General features: G+C 38.0%; 1 protein-coding gene across 3 annotated transcripts in view; it reads left to right on the top strand.

The window, feature by feature from the left end:
• Nucleotides 1–14352, top strand: part of MALRD1 (MAM and LDL receptor class A domain containing 1) — an 824069-nt gene that overhangs the window by 283790 nt on the left and 525927 nt on the right. For all 3 annotated transcript variants that reach the window (XM_058681758.1, XM_058681759.1, XM_058681757.1), the window contains 2 exons: nt 3308–3395; nt 13420–13596. In XM_058681758.1, coding sequence (XP_058537741.1) covers nt 3308–3395; nt 13420–13596 — 265 coding nt within the window. The remainder of the gene's footprint in view (nt 1–3307; nt 3396–13419; nt 13597–14352) is intronic.

The raw sequence follows: 14352 nt of genomic DNA, 5'->3' as shown, positions 1-14352 counted from the left end.
CAAAATTGCACCAGCATTCTTCTCGAAACTAGAACAAGCAATTCTAAAATTCATATGGAACCACAAAAGGCCCCGAATAGCCAAAGTAATTTTGAAGAAGAAGACCAAAGCAGGAGGCATCACAATCCCAGACTTTAGCCTATACTACAAAGCTGTCATCATCAAGACAGCATGGTATTGGCACAAAAACAGACACATAGACCAATGGAATAGAATAGAAACCCCAGAACTAGACCCACAAACGTATGGCCAACTCATCTTTGACAAAGCAGGAAAGAACATCCAATGGAAAAAAGACAGTCTCTTTAACAAGTGGTGCTGGGAGAACTGGACAGCAACATGCAGAAGGTTGAAACTAGACCACTTTCTCACACCATTCACAAAAATAAACTCAAAATGGATAAAGGACCTGAATGTGAGACAGGAAACCATCAAAACCTTAGAGGAGAAAGCAGGAAAAGACCTCTCTGACCTCAGCCGTAGCAATCTCTTACTCGACACATCCCCAAAGGCAAGGGAATTAAAAGCAAAAGTGAATTACTGGGACCTATGAAGATAAAAAGCTTCTGCACAGCAAAGGAAACAACCAACAAAACGAAAAGGCAACCAACGGAATGGGAAAAGATATTTGCAAATGACACATCGGACAAAGGGCTAGTATCCAAAATCTATAAAGAGCTCATCAAACTCCACACCCGAAAAACAAATAACTCAGTGAAGAAATGGGCAGAAAACATGAATAGACACTTCTCTAAAGAAGACATCCGGATGGCCAACAGGCACATGAAAAGATGTTCAACGTCGCTCCTTATCAGGGAAATACAAATCAAAACCACACTCAGATACCACCTCACGCCAGTCAGAGTGGCCAAAATGAAGAAATCAGGAGACTATAGATGCTGGAGAGGATGTGGAGAAACGGGAACCCTCTTGCACTGTTGGTGGGAATGCAAGTTGGTGCAGCCGCTCTGGAAAGCAGTGTGGAGGTTCCTCAGAAAATTAAAAATAGACCTACCCTATGACCCAGCAATAGCACTGCTTGGAATTTATCCAAGGGATACAGGAGTACTGATGCATAGGGGCACTTGTACCCCCATGTTTATAGCAGCACTCTCAACAATAGCCAAATTATGGAAAGAGCCTAAATGTCCATCAACTGATGAATGGATAAAGAGATTGTGGTTTATATACACAATGGAATACTATGTGGCAATGAGAAAAAATGAAATATGGCCTTTTGTAGCAACGTGGATGGAACTGGAGAGTGTGATGCTAAGTGAAATAAGCCATACAGAGAAAGACAGATACCATATGGTTTCACTCTTATGTGGATCCTGAGAAACGTAACAGAAACCCATGGGGGAGGGGAAGGAAAAAAAAAAAAAAGAGGTTAGAGTGGGAGAGAGCCAAAGCATAAGAGACTGTTAAAAACCGAGAACAAACTGAGGGTTGATGGGGGGTGGGAGGGAGGGCAGGGTGGGTGATGGGTATTGAGGAGGGCACCTTTTGGGATGAGCACTGGGTGTTGTATGGAAACCAATTTGACAGTAAATTTCATATATTAAAAAATAAAAAATAAATAAATAAATAAATAAATAAACAAATTTATGGCTACATAATGGCAAAAAAAGAAATTCTTTGGAACAGTTGAGCCCATACTCTCATGTGGAGCTATGTATGTGTATATCCCCCAGGTTAGCTTACAGATATTTTTATGTATAAGAATGGTACTTTCCATAAACTTTGAGATTTTGATATCAATTTTCTATCCTTTCTCAATAAGCTATTCTATTCATGAGCAGTGTAACAAAGGCAGTGTTTCTTATTATTTACCCTAATTTTTCCATTTTCTTGCATCTTCTGAGTCTTTGTTACAATGTCCTATGTTGTATTGCAATGGGATAGACATAGTGGTCCAGGGAATTTGTTAGTAATCAGTCTTTGCATATGCTTTTGTCCTATTGTTTACCCAACTGCAGTCTTTGTTTTTAATAGAACAAAAAATATTTTCTTACAGTGTGTTCTGCTAAATTCTGACTGCTGGTTTTTAGTTAATTAGAATAATTGTATGATTTCGTACTGAGTATTCTCTCTGCATTTTTGTTTTCCTGGCCTGTATTATTCTTTGATTCATGATTGTGGATAGCACTGCTAAATAAATGTTCCTCAGGCAATATTAGGTGGGTTATATTTGCCCATCAGTTGGATCCATAAACTTTTCCCACATTGATTGATTTCCTTACTGACAAATTACGGAGAAAATTCTGGTAGTTCTCAAGAAACACTAGGAAGTTGGGGGAAGATGTCAAGAGGTTTGGGGTCAGTAATTTGATCTTTTAAAACTTTCTCCAAGTGAGACATCAATAAATCATGTGAGATAACTTTGAATAGAAGCACAGAATTTTAAAAAAATGAAATAAAATTTCAGCTTCTACATATAGCATCTGTGAGGAAAAATGAAAACAGGAACGTATATTCACATAACAGTGGAAGAAAAAAATGTTTTTTAAGTTTGAGTTTGCTTGAAGTTCTTCATTATTAAACTATAGCAGGATTCCTATTCAGTGTGCAACTGAATTTGCATAAGTATTAAAATAATTTATCATGATTAATTCTATTATAGTAAATTTCAGCCCTAATCACAATCTGCCATATACTGTAGTGGCTTGTCAGTATTTCATATTTTACTGGAATTTTGGTGGGATTGCAGCTCCTGTAACAGCACAGATGTCATCTGAGTTCCCCATGATTAATGTGGTTCTGAAGGAGATCTAATAACCATTAGCCAGTTTCATAAAGTGTTACAGAATAAGGTCAGCGTGGGAAAAATTTTAAAGTCTTAAGAATGTACGTTCTAGCAAGTACCTGTGGCCACAAATTGGATTTCTTGAACAATGAGGAGATTTAACCTTGGAAACAGATGAACTCCTTGGGCAAAGGTGGGAAGAGGAGACTGTGATTTGCCTTCAGATACTTAAAGGATCATGAAAAAACATGGCAAGTCTAGAACTAAAGGTTGAAAGTTATAGGGAAGTAGATATACATTTGATATGTTATAGTTTCAGAAAATCGCTGGAAACACACTGGGCTTCATGGGTCTGATGGGCCCAAGAAGCAAAGGAGCTTCCTGTTGCTGGAAGCATCTAGGTAGAGCCAAGGTGCCTACTAATAGATACTACTGGAATTTTTGTTTTCAGTGGTTCAGAAGAAAATTTTGTTTAAGTAAATTCCGGTTTTTTTTTCTACCATGAGTTTCCATAAATTAAAATCCTTCACAATATCAACAAATTTCTTATATTTTTCTTAGATTTTGGTGGAGGCTTCAGTAGGAGATGGCTTCACCGGAGACATTGCAATTGATGATTTGTCATTCATGGATTGTACCCTTTACCCTGGTAAGGAAGAATATTTAATTTTTTTAAAGTTTATGTATTTATTTTCAGATTGAGAGAGAGAGAGAGAGAGAGAGAGAGAGAGAGAGAGAGAGAGAGAAAGCACGAGTTGGGGAGGGACAGAGAGAGAGGGAGAGAAGGAGTCCTAAGCAGGCTCTGCACTGTCAGCACGGAGCCTGACAGAGGACTCAAACCCGTGAACTATGAGATCATGACCTGAGCCAAAGTCGGGTGTTTAACTGACTGAGTCACCTGGGTGCCCCAGGAAGAATATTTTAATATATGAGCATTTTCAAACCTGTTTACTTGGGGAAAAAAAAACTGTCAAGGAAATCAGTATTTCATTTCTGTAAGTTTTCTAAATATACCCTCACTTCTGTTCTACTAATCTGTTAACCCTGGGAGAAATTATTGAGAATCTGCTGGTAATTAGTCTTAATGTCTTTGCAAACATAGTACAGAGGTTTGAATCAGCTGTGCTTATGTGTCATCACATGGAAAACACTGGGAAATCACATCTGAAGTTAAACAGTAACATCATTATATTTGAGGGGTTATAATAACCCAAACTGGTTGCCTTATAATTACATTGTTTTGGAGACTGTGTTAATCTCAGTTACCTTCAGAGATGTTTTACTGTCAGGTTACGTGAAATATTCCTAAGGATTGTTGTGAACCATTTCTTCTCTGTATCACACATTTCTTTTATTTAAAAACAAATATATGTTTCCCATATTTATATCTCCATTCTCAACCTTTAACCTGAAATCCATACTTCTATACTACCTACCTACTCAACATCTCAATTGAGATGTTTAGTAGACACCTCAAAGACGATAAAGGAAAATAGCCTAAAACAAGCTATGATAAACTCAAATAAAACTAACACCAACACCCTGGGCGAAACCCATTCCAGGCCAGTGCATAGTGCTCTAATAGGACTGGGCATCAAGCTCTTGGTGGATAATCCTGGTGCTGAGTTGGAGGCTCTTACATTGCATGGCAAGAGGGAGCAGTTTCCTTTCTGAAGGGATCAGAAGCATGTTCATTTAAAAATCAGTCGCAATAATCCATGTAGAGAGCACGCTTGAGTGCTGAAAAGTTCACCTTCATCCCTGAGCCATCACTGTAGTGTTATCGGTCAGAAGGGCACCAGCCTCTCCCAGACATCATCGGGGGGCCGATTCCAGTTGTCTTAGTTGTGTACATGTGACTCGGCTCTGTTCCTCTATCTCATCATCCTGGCAGGTTTAATGGCTTTAACTACTCTGTGCAGTGGTTTCCACAGAGCTCTGCAGAAAGCCAAATCTTTCCCCGGATAAAGCCAGCAAAAAGGAGATCAGAATTCAACAATTTACCCTCATCTCTCAAGGGCTGCAAGTAAATTCTTGATTACTAATTGGCCGCTCGATCCTGCCATTCTTCCCTGCCTCCCTCTCTCAGTAAATGACAGCCTCTTTCTAGTTGCTTACTTTCATTACAAATCTGGTTAGCCACTAGCTTCAAATATATCCAAAGCTGACTACTTCTTAGTACTCTTCCCTTAGTGCCAGCCACCATCGTCTCTGCATGGATTGTTAGATTGTCTTTTAGATGATCTCTGCTTTTACCCCTGAACTGTATAATCGATTCTCAATACAGCAGGCAGAATGATCTTTTTCACACTTAGATAAGACCATGTCATCCTGTCTTCAGAGTCTACCAATAACATCCTATCACCTTCAGAGCCAAAGCCAGACTTCTGCAGTAGCTACCATGACTGGTCCCCTCATCCCTTCTGGAATTCGCCTTCTGCCGCTGTGCCTCCACTTGACTTCTCTCCACTACAAGGCCTCTTAGCTAACCCTTCAACACGCTAGTCCATTTGTGCCTCAGGGCATTTACACCTTCTTTGCCCTCATCCTGGATTGTGCTGCACCCAGATATGCACTTGACTCCCTTCCTTACTTCTTTCTGATCTGCCCCAAAGTTTCTTCTTTAGTAAAGACCTCTCTGAACACTACACTACATTACACACACATATACAGTTCACAGTCTCTTCCTTGTCTAACATTTTCTATCTCCTTCCCCTGTGTTATTTTTCTCTATAACACCTATCACCCTTATAGTTTTATTTCTGTTTTCCCCAACAGTGGTAACTGCATGACGGCAGGAATTTTATCTGATCACTGCCTTATCTCCAGAAACTTAAACAGTATCTGGCATGTAATATTACTCAATACACATTTGTTGGATAAATGGGTGGATAGATAGATGCTTTTATCTTTTGAAGTACTTTATATGCCTTTGGTATGTATTTTAGTTTATTATTGCTAGAATATTAATTATTTTTATGTGCAAGATTCTGTTATATGCCAGATTTGTTGAAAGCCAAAGCTCAGTGGCTTATAACTACAAGCATTTAATTTTTGCTCTCAACTATGTGGGTGGGCATAAAACAATAATGGAAAGAGTGTGTGTTTCTTGTCAATAGCTCTTTATAAATCTATAAAGCAAGCTTCAAGCTGTGTATTTCTGTTGCTTGTGTTTATCTGGGACCAAAGCTAAAGGATGAGGGTCTTATCTGACATTTTGTTGTCGAGCAGAAGAGTGGGAAAAAAGAAAGCGCACTTAATGCTTCTGGTGAGACGTGGTATGCATTATGTCTGCTCATGTCCAGTGACTGGTGCAAGTCATGTGGGCAAGCCTAACAAGGGGGAAGCATCCTCTACAATAAGAAGCTTGGCAAGGGTAGGGAATACAGACGGTGCTTATGAGAGAGAGAGCGAGAGCTGATAAATGGCACAATAATATAGTTTACCACTCATATGTATCATCTTATATAATCCTCTAACCTTTTAAGAGTCTAGAATAATGTCTAGTCCTTTGCAGGTGAAGAGATATTAAATGTTGGATAGGATTGATGTTTCTGTTATCCCAGTTTTATGGAGCAAGCTGAGAAGGGGATCATCCACCCAAGGCTACCTAACTAGGAAGTGGCAAAGTACATCTGCTTCTTTGGACCACAGTGCTAACCACTGGTATACCACACATCAAATACTCTAACCTCTAAAGGAAGACAATACAATTTCTACTTTATAGATATGAACAATTAAACCGCACAAGAGACCTGGATGAAAATACCCAGTTGAGGGAAAGAATGGGAGTTTCACTTAAGTGTGTTTGATTTTAGTGACCAGGGTTTTCCCACATGGCCTCCAACTCTGAACTTATGGAGCATCACTGTGACCCCCGTGGCAGAGGGGAACATGAAAGAATATAGAAAGGGAAAACAAGTTGTGGTTGATCCTGTTGCTACTCCAGTTATCTTGATAATTAGATTCTGTGACCAATGGTTCCAAAGGAGAGGGAGAAGAGCTGCCAGACCTAGGGGCAGAGATGAGAAATATCAGTTACAGACCATGAGTCCTGATTTTCTCGTTCAAGTTTTGGAAGAAAAATATGGACTTTAAAAAGCTGCCTGAACTGTGTGGTTTTAACATTGGGTTCATAGCAAAAGAAACATTGGGTTGAAACCACAAAGCCTGTTGAAGCTATAGGTTTCATAGAGAAATTTGATGTAATCTTGCCATCAGATGAAAATAAAAGCAAAAATGGTCAATAAAAATATTGCTCTTGATGATTACCAGTTTTTTTTTCTCCTGTTAGCTGACATGGGATCAGCACTTACAGATTCACTTACAGACGTTGATTTGTTTTCAGTATAAACTGATGATTTATTTACAGCATTTTTCTTCCTTGGCTAATAAAACAAAATAAAGCAAAAACTTATAAAGCACATACACACAGATGCAAAATATTGACCTGATCCCCCAGTGTGTGGATTGGCTCATTCCCTACAACTTTTATTTTATACTCAAAGTGACCATAAGGAGTCACTTATTTCTTTTTTACCTGTTCCCTCAAAATCAACCTCTTTCCTTCATTCCTTCTTGTTCCTTCTAATGACATCACTGTTCTTTAGCAACCCAGGCTTGAAATTCCACAGCATTCTTTGCCATTCCCTTTAAAACTGCTCACTTGCAAATCCTGCTGACCTGTCTCCAAAATATTTCTCCCATCTCTTCTGTTTTTTCCCCTTGTTACCTTGGTTCAGAGCAGCGTTGACTTGAATGGTAAGCTTTTTAACCGCAAACTTTTACTAATTTTACCCCCAAAGTATGAATGCTATAAATTAGGTTCTTTTCACTTTTTCCCAGAACATCAATTATGCGCTTTTCCAGGTCAGCTCTTTCTCCTTTTCTAACTTCTGGTTGTTTCTAACTTAATTTTCAAATCCATTCTCTATTATGGATTGTACCTTCTTTGTTTCAATACTTTGATGAATATAGATTCTTGTTTTAAACTAATCCAGGAGGATACTGGAGAGAAGACTTTTTTAGGCAAGGTTAATCACATTTCTAGGCAAAGTAGACAAACTTAGCCATGCAATAGAATCCTGTGAATTTTTTGGCATCAGTGTATGATGATGTCACTCATTTCCAGAGTACGTAATAATGGAGAATGATGGCAAGGTTAAATCCCCTCACTTTGAATCCGATCTTCAGAGTAGATCTTAAGTAAGAATTGTTGCCAGACAACATTCAGATTTAAATATAAGTATCCCAAAGAATTATCTATTTTGCACTCTTCTTTTGTCCAAACTACATTAGAAAAGCAAGACTAGTGTTCCCTTCAGAAGAACACATATGACAGTTTTCTATCTTGCATCAAGGGTTATTCGTGAGATAATTGGGTTATTTGTAAAACTAAAGCCGTAACTACATGGCTTCACAACATACTGCTTACAAACTGGGAAAAACACTGCCCAAACAGTTTTCATCCATCCTATTTTAAAAATTTAGACTTCCGCATTATCAGAATTATTACTTGCTACAAATATCAATTATTAGAATGAATATCAGCATCCCAAGATTTTAGTGTTTTATTTCTCTCAGGCAAATTGTTACTAAGTCAGCGACATGTCTTGCAACTGATGATGGCTTAAAACTGAGAAGGTAACCGTAGGATGCTTCAGCACAATTTTTCTGATGTCTTCTCCCACCCGCTGAATGGTTTTGGTTGTTTTCGTTGTTAAACTGATTGATTTGGTTGAATTCTTGGCATCCCTCCTCATTAACCTCAATGTCTCATCAGCTTTATCTATAAGTGCTTGTTGAGGGCTCCTTTCTTTCTGCAAACAGTAATGTTTGTTTCAGTGGGAATGAAGAGGCAAGGGAAAACGTATGGGTACTTTTGTCTTCACTTTTAAGATCTCACCAGCAGCTTTTTACCTTATAATATTAAGCTGCTTGGTGTGTTTGTTACATTTGCCTCAGAACAATACATCCCATAAAAGCACTGGTGTTAAGGTCTTTCTACCATATTTTTCTAAAGGAAATACAATACATACCCCGAAAAAATACAAATTATTGGAAATATTTACAGTTTGATAAAAGACTTCAAGGCAACATCAAGAATTTGACACTCATGATTGCAGTCTTAAATATTCTGGTTTTAGCATGTTTGGTGTAGTCTGGCAAAATATAGGAAGTTTATAGGAATATTAGCAATATACAGAAATATATAGAAAATATATAGGAAAAAAGTTGGCCAAAGCCTGCGGTCCATTCAATTTAGTATTTTAATTGTGCTTCTAGAAAATGAAATTGGACAACTAAGTAACTTAACCTATTTTAAAGTTAAAAATTTACAATTTTGTCATCTTTTATTTGAGAGAAATGCTAAATACCAAGAATGGACAAGGCTGTTAAAATACTTAGATTTTAGCTTGAAAATTGCTCAACTACTACTTCCGTCTATTTGTAGTCACTTTGATATACAATATAGTGTCTGTAAAGATGGAAAATACTTTGTACCACCTAGAAAATTTCATTGAATGCATGGGTGAAAGCAACAGTGTTTCTAAAGAGCTGATTTGTCGTTGCAGACGAGAAAAAAGCCACCTCCAAAATATGTGGCAAACAGTGTATCACATAGCTGTTATAAATTCTATTCAAAGAATAGCTAACTTTTAGCAAAACTTACTCCTCGAAAGGAGACCTTATACAGACATTCAGTACATTTATGCTGAATGTAGTTGTTTCGCCTTGTGGGTAGGACTATATTACTGTGTTCGGTGCAAAAGAAAAAAAAATACACTTTTACCCTGGAGATATTTCAGATTTTCAAATTTTCTGAAGATTGACCATGTTTAAACCTCAAGTAGACTTTTAGATTTTTTCAATTAAATATATATCTTACCATCACAAGTCCCAGGGAAACCGTGGACATTGTTCCCTGGAGATAGATGAATATCAACTAGACATATCAGTCAAAAAGTTCACACATTTATGGTACGTTGAAGCTGGCAATAATTTATTAAGGACTAGAAGTGTTAAAATACCGGTTTTATTTTCTTAATTACCAATGTGGGAATGGCTGTAGGGAGTGGAGTCTCATATAAAATAAATGGAAAATCTGTTTTATCAGAAAGATTACATTAGGGTAGCACGAAGTATACTTGCTACAAGCATTCACAGAGCAAGAACTTAGAATACTGAGTCCCTCTGGAGCCTGAGTCATCTACCTATGAGGACAGGTGCACAGGTGCGTTGGTTTCCCTGTGGCTTAGGGATGTGGAAGAAGATCAGCTCAAACCGGACTAATCTCTGCTTCTTAGTGTAAATTTCAGTCATTTACATTTCACCTTTGCAATTTTGTTTAATATGCAAAGTTTTTTGTGGTATTTTGTTCAAAGACACTGAACTCTATCATTGCCATCAACTCTAGCCTTTTAAGCAATTATAGGTTAAAAATAACTGTCATAGCTTTTGCAATGGACTGAATGTTTGTAGGCTCCCAATATTCATATGTTGAAGCCCTCACACCCAATGTGATGGTATTTGGAGGTGGGACCTTTTAGGGGTAATTAGGACTAGAGTAGGTCATGAAAAGTGCTGCCCTCATGGTGGGATTAGTGCTCTTATTAGAAAAGGAGAGACGTAAGATCTTTCTCTTTCTCTGTCTGTCTCTGTCTCTCTCTCTCTCTCTCTCTCTGCATGAGTATACAAAGCCATGAGAGGACATACCCAGAATCTGAGAATCCAACCATGCTGTCACCCTGATCTTGGACTTTCAGCCTCCATAACTCTGACAAATAAATTGTTGTTTAAGCCACCCAGTCTACAGTATTCTGTTATAGCAGTCCAAACTAAGATAGGCTTATTGTTCTAGATATGTTTCACTATTAAAATTGTTCAAAATTCATATTTAAAAAATTAACAAAACTTATCCATATACTACATGAAGTAATTTCTAGTATCCCCTGAGTTAGAGTATGATACTTTAGGAAATACTGCTTGAGGTCATTGCAGAGTAAAACAAGTTGACTTTCATGGTCTTTAGATGAAAGTCTGGGCCATCTTCACAGGCCGGAGAATGTGTCAGAAAGCTTGCAGTCCTTTGCATGCCTCAGTTTCCAAACTGAGTCTTGGCTTAACGGTGTTTCAGGCCTCTGTTTTTCTTGTGCATGCCAGATGCCAAGGAATCAGGCACACACAACTCCATACTTATAAACACCACCGTTTCCAAAGTTTGGCTCAGGAGTAAGAGACACTTCTTCTGTTTACTCTTAAATACAAACATATTGGACTTACTTGGTTTTTAAGATGTACTCATTCTGGCAGAATAACAAGGAATAATGAGGACAGGACAAAGAATTTCAGGATCTTCCAATTTCTTTTTACAGTACTGGTCCTTTTACCTATCATTCCTGGCTCACTTCTGATAGACTAAATGAGTTGTCTCTGTTTTTCCTGAGCATTGGCTCATCAACCTTCTTTTTCTAAGACATCCACTCATGTTCATGATATCTTCTTAAGGGGAACTATTACCTCATTTAAATTGAAATCAGGCCTAAGGATGCAAATATGGCAACTGGTTTTAATAATATGGCAGACCAGGTGATCTGAACACTACGATACTGTATACACCTAGAAATGTCAAACACGCATTTATTTAAATGTTAAATTGAGCTTAAAAAAGAGAAATCTCCAGATGAGAGGAACCAAATATGGAAAAACAGAAGAGGAGACATAATATGACTGTCAAAGTTAAGAAGAAAATATAGAATAGATGAGAGGGAGGAAAAGGGTATAATGAAACCCAAGAGTGAATCCTAATGTCAGTTGTGGAAAACCAACAATGGATTGCTGAGTTTGCAAGGAAGGCCTGGACATGCATACCTGTTCTCTTAGTTTCCTCTTTTCTTTTTGGAGCTAGTTAGCTAAAGAGGGCATGAAATCTGCTTCGCTTCTTGCTGTAGTTCTCAATGGTAAGCTTCCGTACCGGAAGAGCTGGAAGTTTTCAGCACAGGTTATAACCTAGGCTGTTTCTTTCATGAGTTTTATATGTTAAAAGGCCACTTGTCTATAGGTATAAATCATTTTCATCATTATCAATTTCATTATCAATCATTATCATTCATCAATATCATTACCAATATCATTATCATAACAAGTTGATATTTTGATCTCCCATCTGCTTCAGTCTTAGCTTTTAATTACTGCAAAACTTGAGCTAAGAAAGAAAGTACTACTTATTGGATTTTCCTCAGATTCCCAATAGCACCTGAATCCCTAGTCCTCTGGGTACTGGATGTTTGATATTGCTCAGGTCTCTGCTCTTTTCTCCAAACCCTGTGCTTTGGTTTATTAGTTCCCTGGGATTAAAGTAAAAGATTCACTCTTCTCTTCCGTGTCAGAACCACCTGCAAATCATTCTTCACACTAATGCTAGAAAAGTATTTCTTACAGTGGAAATTGTATACCTTGGCATTTCTCTACCAGTTTTTGTATTTATTTCAAGCCCTAAATTGGACCCACTTAGCCCTTTATGATGTGGTAATTGTCTAGTGTCTAGTTCCACATCTAGTGACTATCTTATGCATTCTTACTCTATCACAAGATGTTCTCTGTGCCAAACTCTCACAGTTTTGTGAAACAAAAAACAACAGGCCAGTATATTTTTCTGCCTTCACACAAATCTTCTCTTATCGTCCAAAAAGACCTTGTACCTTTTTTCATCTTGGCAGTAACTCATCATCCTTTAAAGCTAAGAACTTTTAACTTAAGCATTACTTTTCTGGAAGTCTTCCATTTGTCCATCTGTTCATTTACTGTGTCATCCATTCATCCATCTTTCCACCTGTCTCTTAACTCATTCTACAGTGATTGTCTACCCACCATGTACTGTGGTCTGGGCATTGTGCTATGAATGCAGGAGTAAAAGGGTAGGTGTCGTTCTTCCCCCCATGGCGTCATAATCTGTATCATAAACATATCCCATGGAACCATAATGAAAGATTTACCCAAGTGCCTTATCCACTAGTCAGTAAGTTATTTTACAGCCATGATGGCATATTTGGCTTTCAATGCATTATACCTACATGTCCGTGGCACAGGGTGTTTTTAATAAATGCTGATGGACTAACTTGCTGTGTAAATTCTATAAATGTCTTCTAAGTTCTGTAATGTCATACATTATTACCTTAATTATGTAAATACATCCAGGTGACTACTTCTGGTTTAGTTCTCTCTTGCAACTTTGAATCCTGAATATCTGAAGACGTTTGAAACAGGGTGAGGAGATGCTGGATTAATTGTAGCAGGTGGAAGAACAAAGTTTCTTTACCTAGTGGCCTAGAAGGTTTAACCAGGCCTTGACTCTGGTTCCTAATGCTAGCATCTGAGACTCCCTTGGTTCCTAGTGATCCTAGCCCTGTCCTCGAGCCTTCCATTTATTCAGCAAGTTTTGAGTAGTTTTTCTGTAATTTCCATCTGTACCTTCATCTATTTATATCCAGCTATTTGTTATTGCTAAGACCTAGAACTCCAACTTACATGCTTACATAAAGTTCAGCATATCGCCAAAGGCCACCAAACATTCTTCATAATATTGAATGTGAAACATCTGTAGAAAAGCTTATTGTGTGAAATCTTACATGAAAAACCTGCTAAATGATGCCTGTATGTTATCTCTTATCAAGGTAATTTGCCAGTGGACCTCCCAACTCCACCTGAAATGTCAGCTCCAGTCACATTACCTCCACACAACTGTACAGACAGTGAATTTGTTTGCAGGTCCAGTGGTCACTGTGTTGAAAAAATCCAGAACTGTGATTTTAGATATGATTGTCCTGACCATTCAGATGAAGCATTCTGTGGTAGGTGGATTCCTATTTTGTGTTAAATATAGCCACAAAACAGACAGTACTAGTATAATCTCTAAGTAGCATGGCCTAGTGTCCTAGTTACAAATTTTCAACCTGGCTTAGAGCAGGTTTTAATATAAAAGCTATTCATATAGGAAATTATAGTAGAAGAATCAGCATGCATTCTTCTGTGCTGCTCAACAAGAGGTAAGTGTTTTTAAATTGAATTTTTTGGATTCAAAACACTTGTTTGTTTTTTTTTTAATTTTTTAACATTTATTTATTTTTAAGAGACAGAGAAAGATAGAGCACAAGTAGGGGAGGGGCAGAGAGAGAGGGAGACACAGAATCCGAAGCAGGGTCCAGGCTCCAAGCTGCCAGCACAGAGCCCAACGTGGGGCTCGAACTCACAAACCACGAGATCATGACCTGACTTGAAGTCGGACGCTCAACCAACTGAGCCACCCAGGCGCCCCAAGATTAAAAACACTCGTTTCATGGACTGTACTCGACTCCAAGACTACAGTTTACTAGTTCTTTTCTATCCATCCCTGTTTGTTTCTCTTCTACTCCTCACACTCATGAAATGGGAATGTTTAAGGTGGAAGTATTATAAAACCCTCATATTAGATGAATTTGTCCAAGTTTTCCATTGCCAAAATATAAAATGAATACTATGTTAAATATGTAGAGTTCATATGAACCAATACAAATGAACGCTTCAGTACCTGTGTCCCATTGAAAGATGGTTTTCATTTATTGGCATCT

Source organism: Neofelis nebulosa, chromosome 8 (assembly GCF_028018385.1).
Source record: "Neofelis nebulosa isolate mNeoNeb1 chromosome 8, mNeoNeb1.pri, whole genome shotgun sequence".
NCBI lineage: Eukaryota > Metazoa > Chordata > Mammalia > Carnivora > Felidae > Neofelis > Neofelis nebulosa.
The sequence above is the reverse complement of the archived record's forward strand: the minus strand, read 5'-3'. Positions and strand labels throughout refer to the sequence as shown.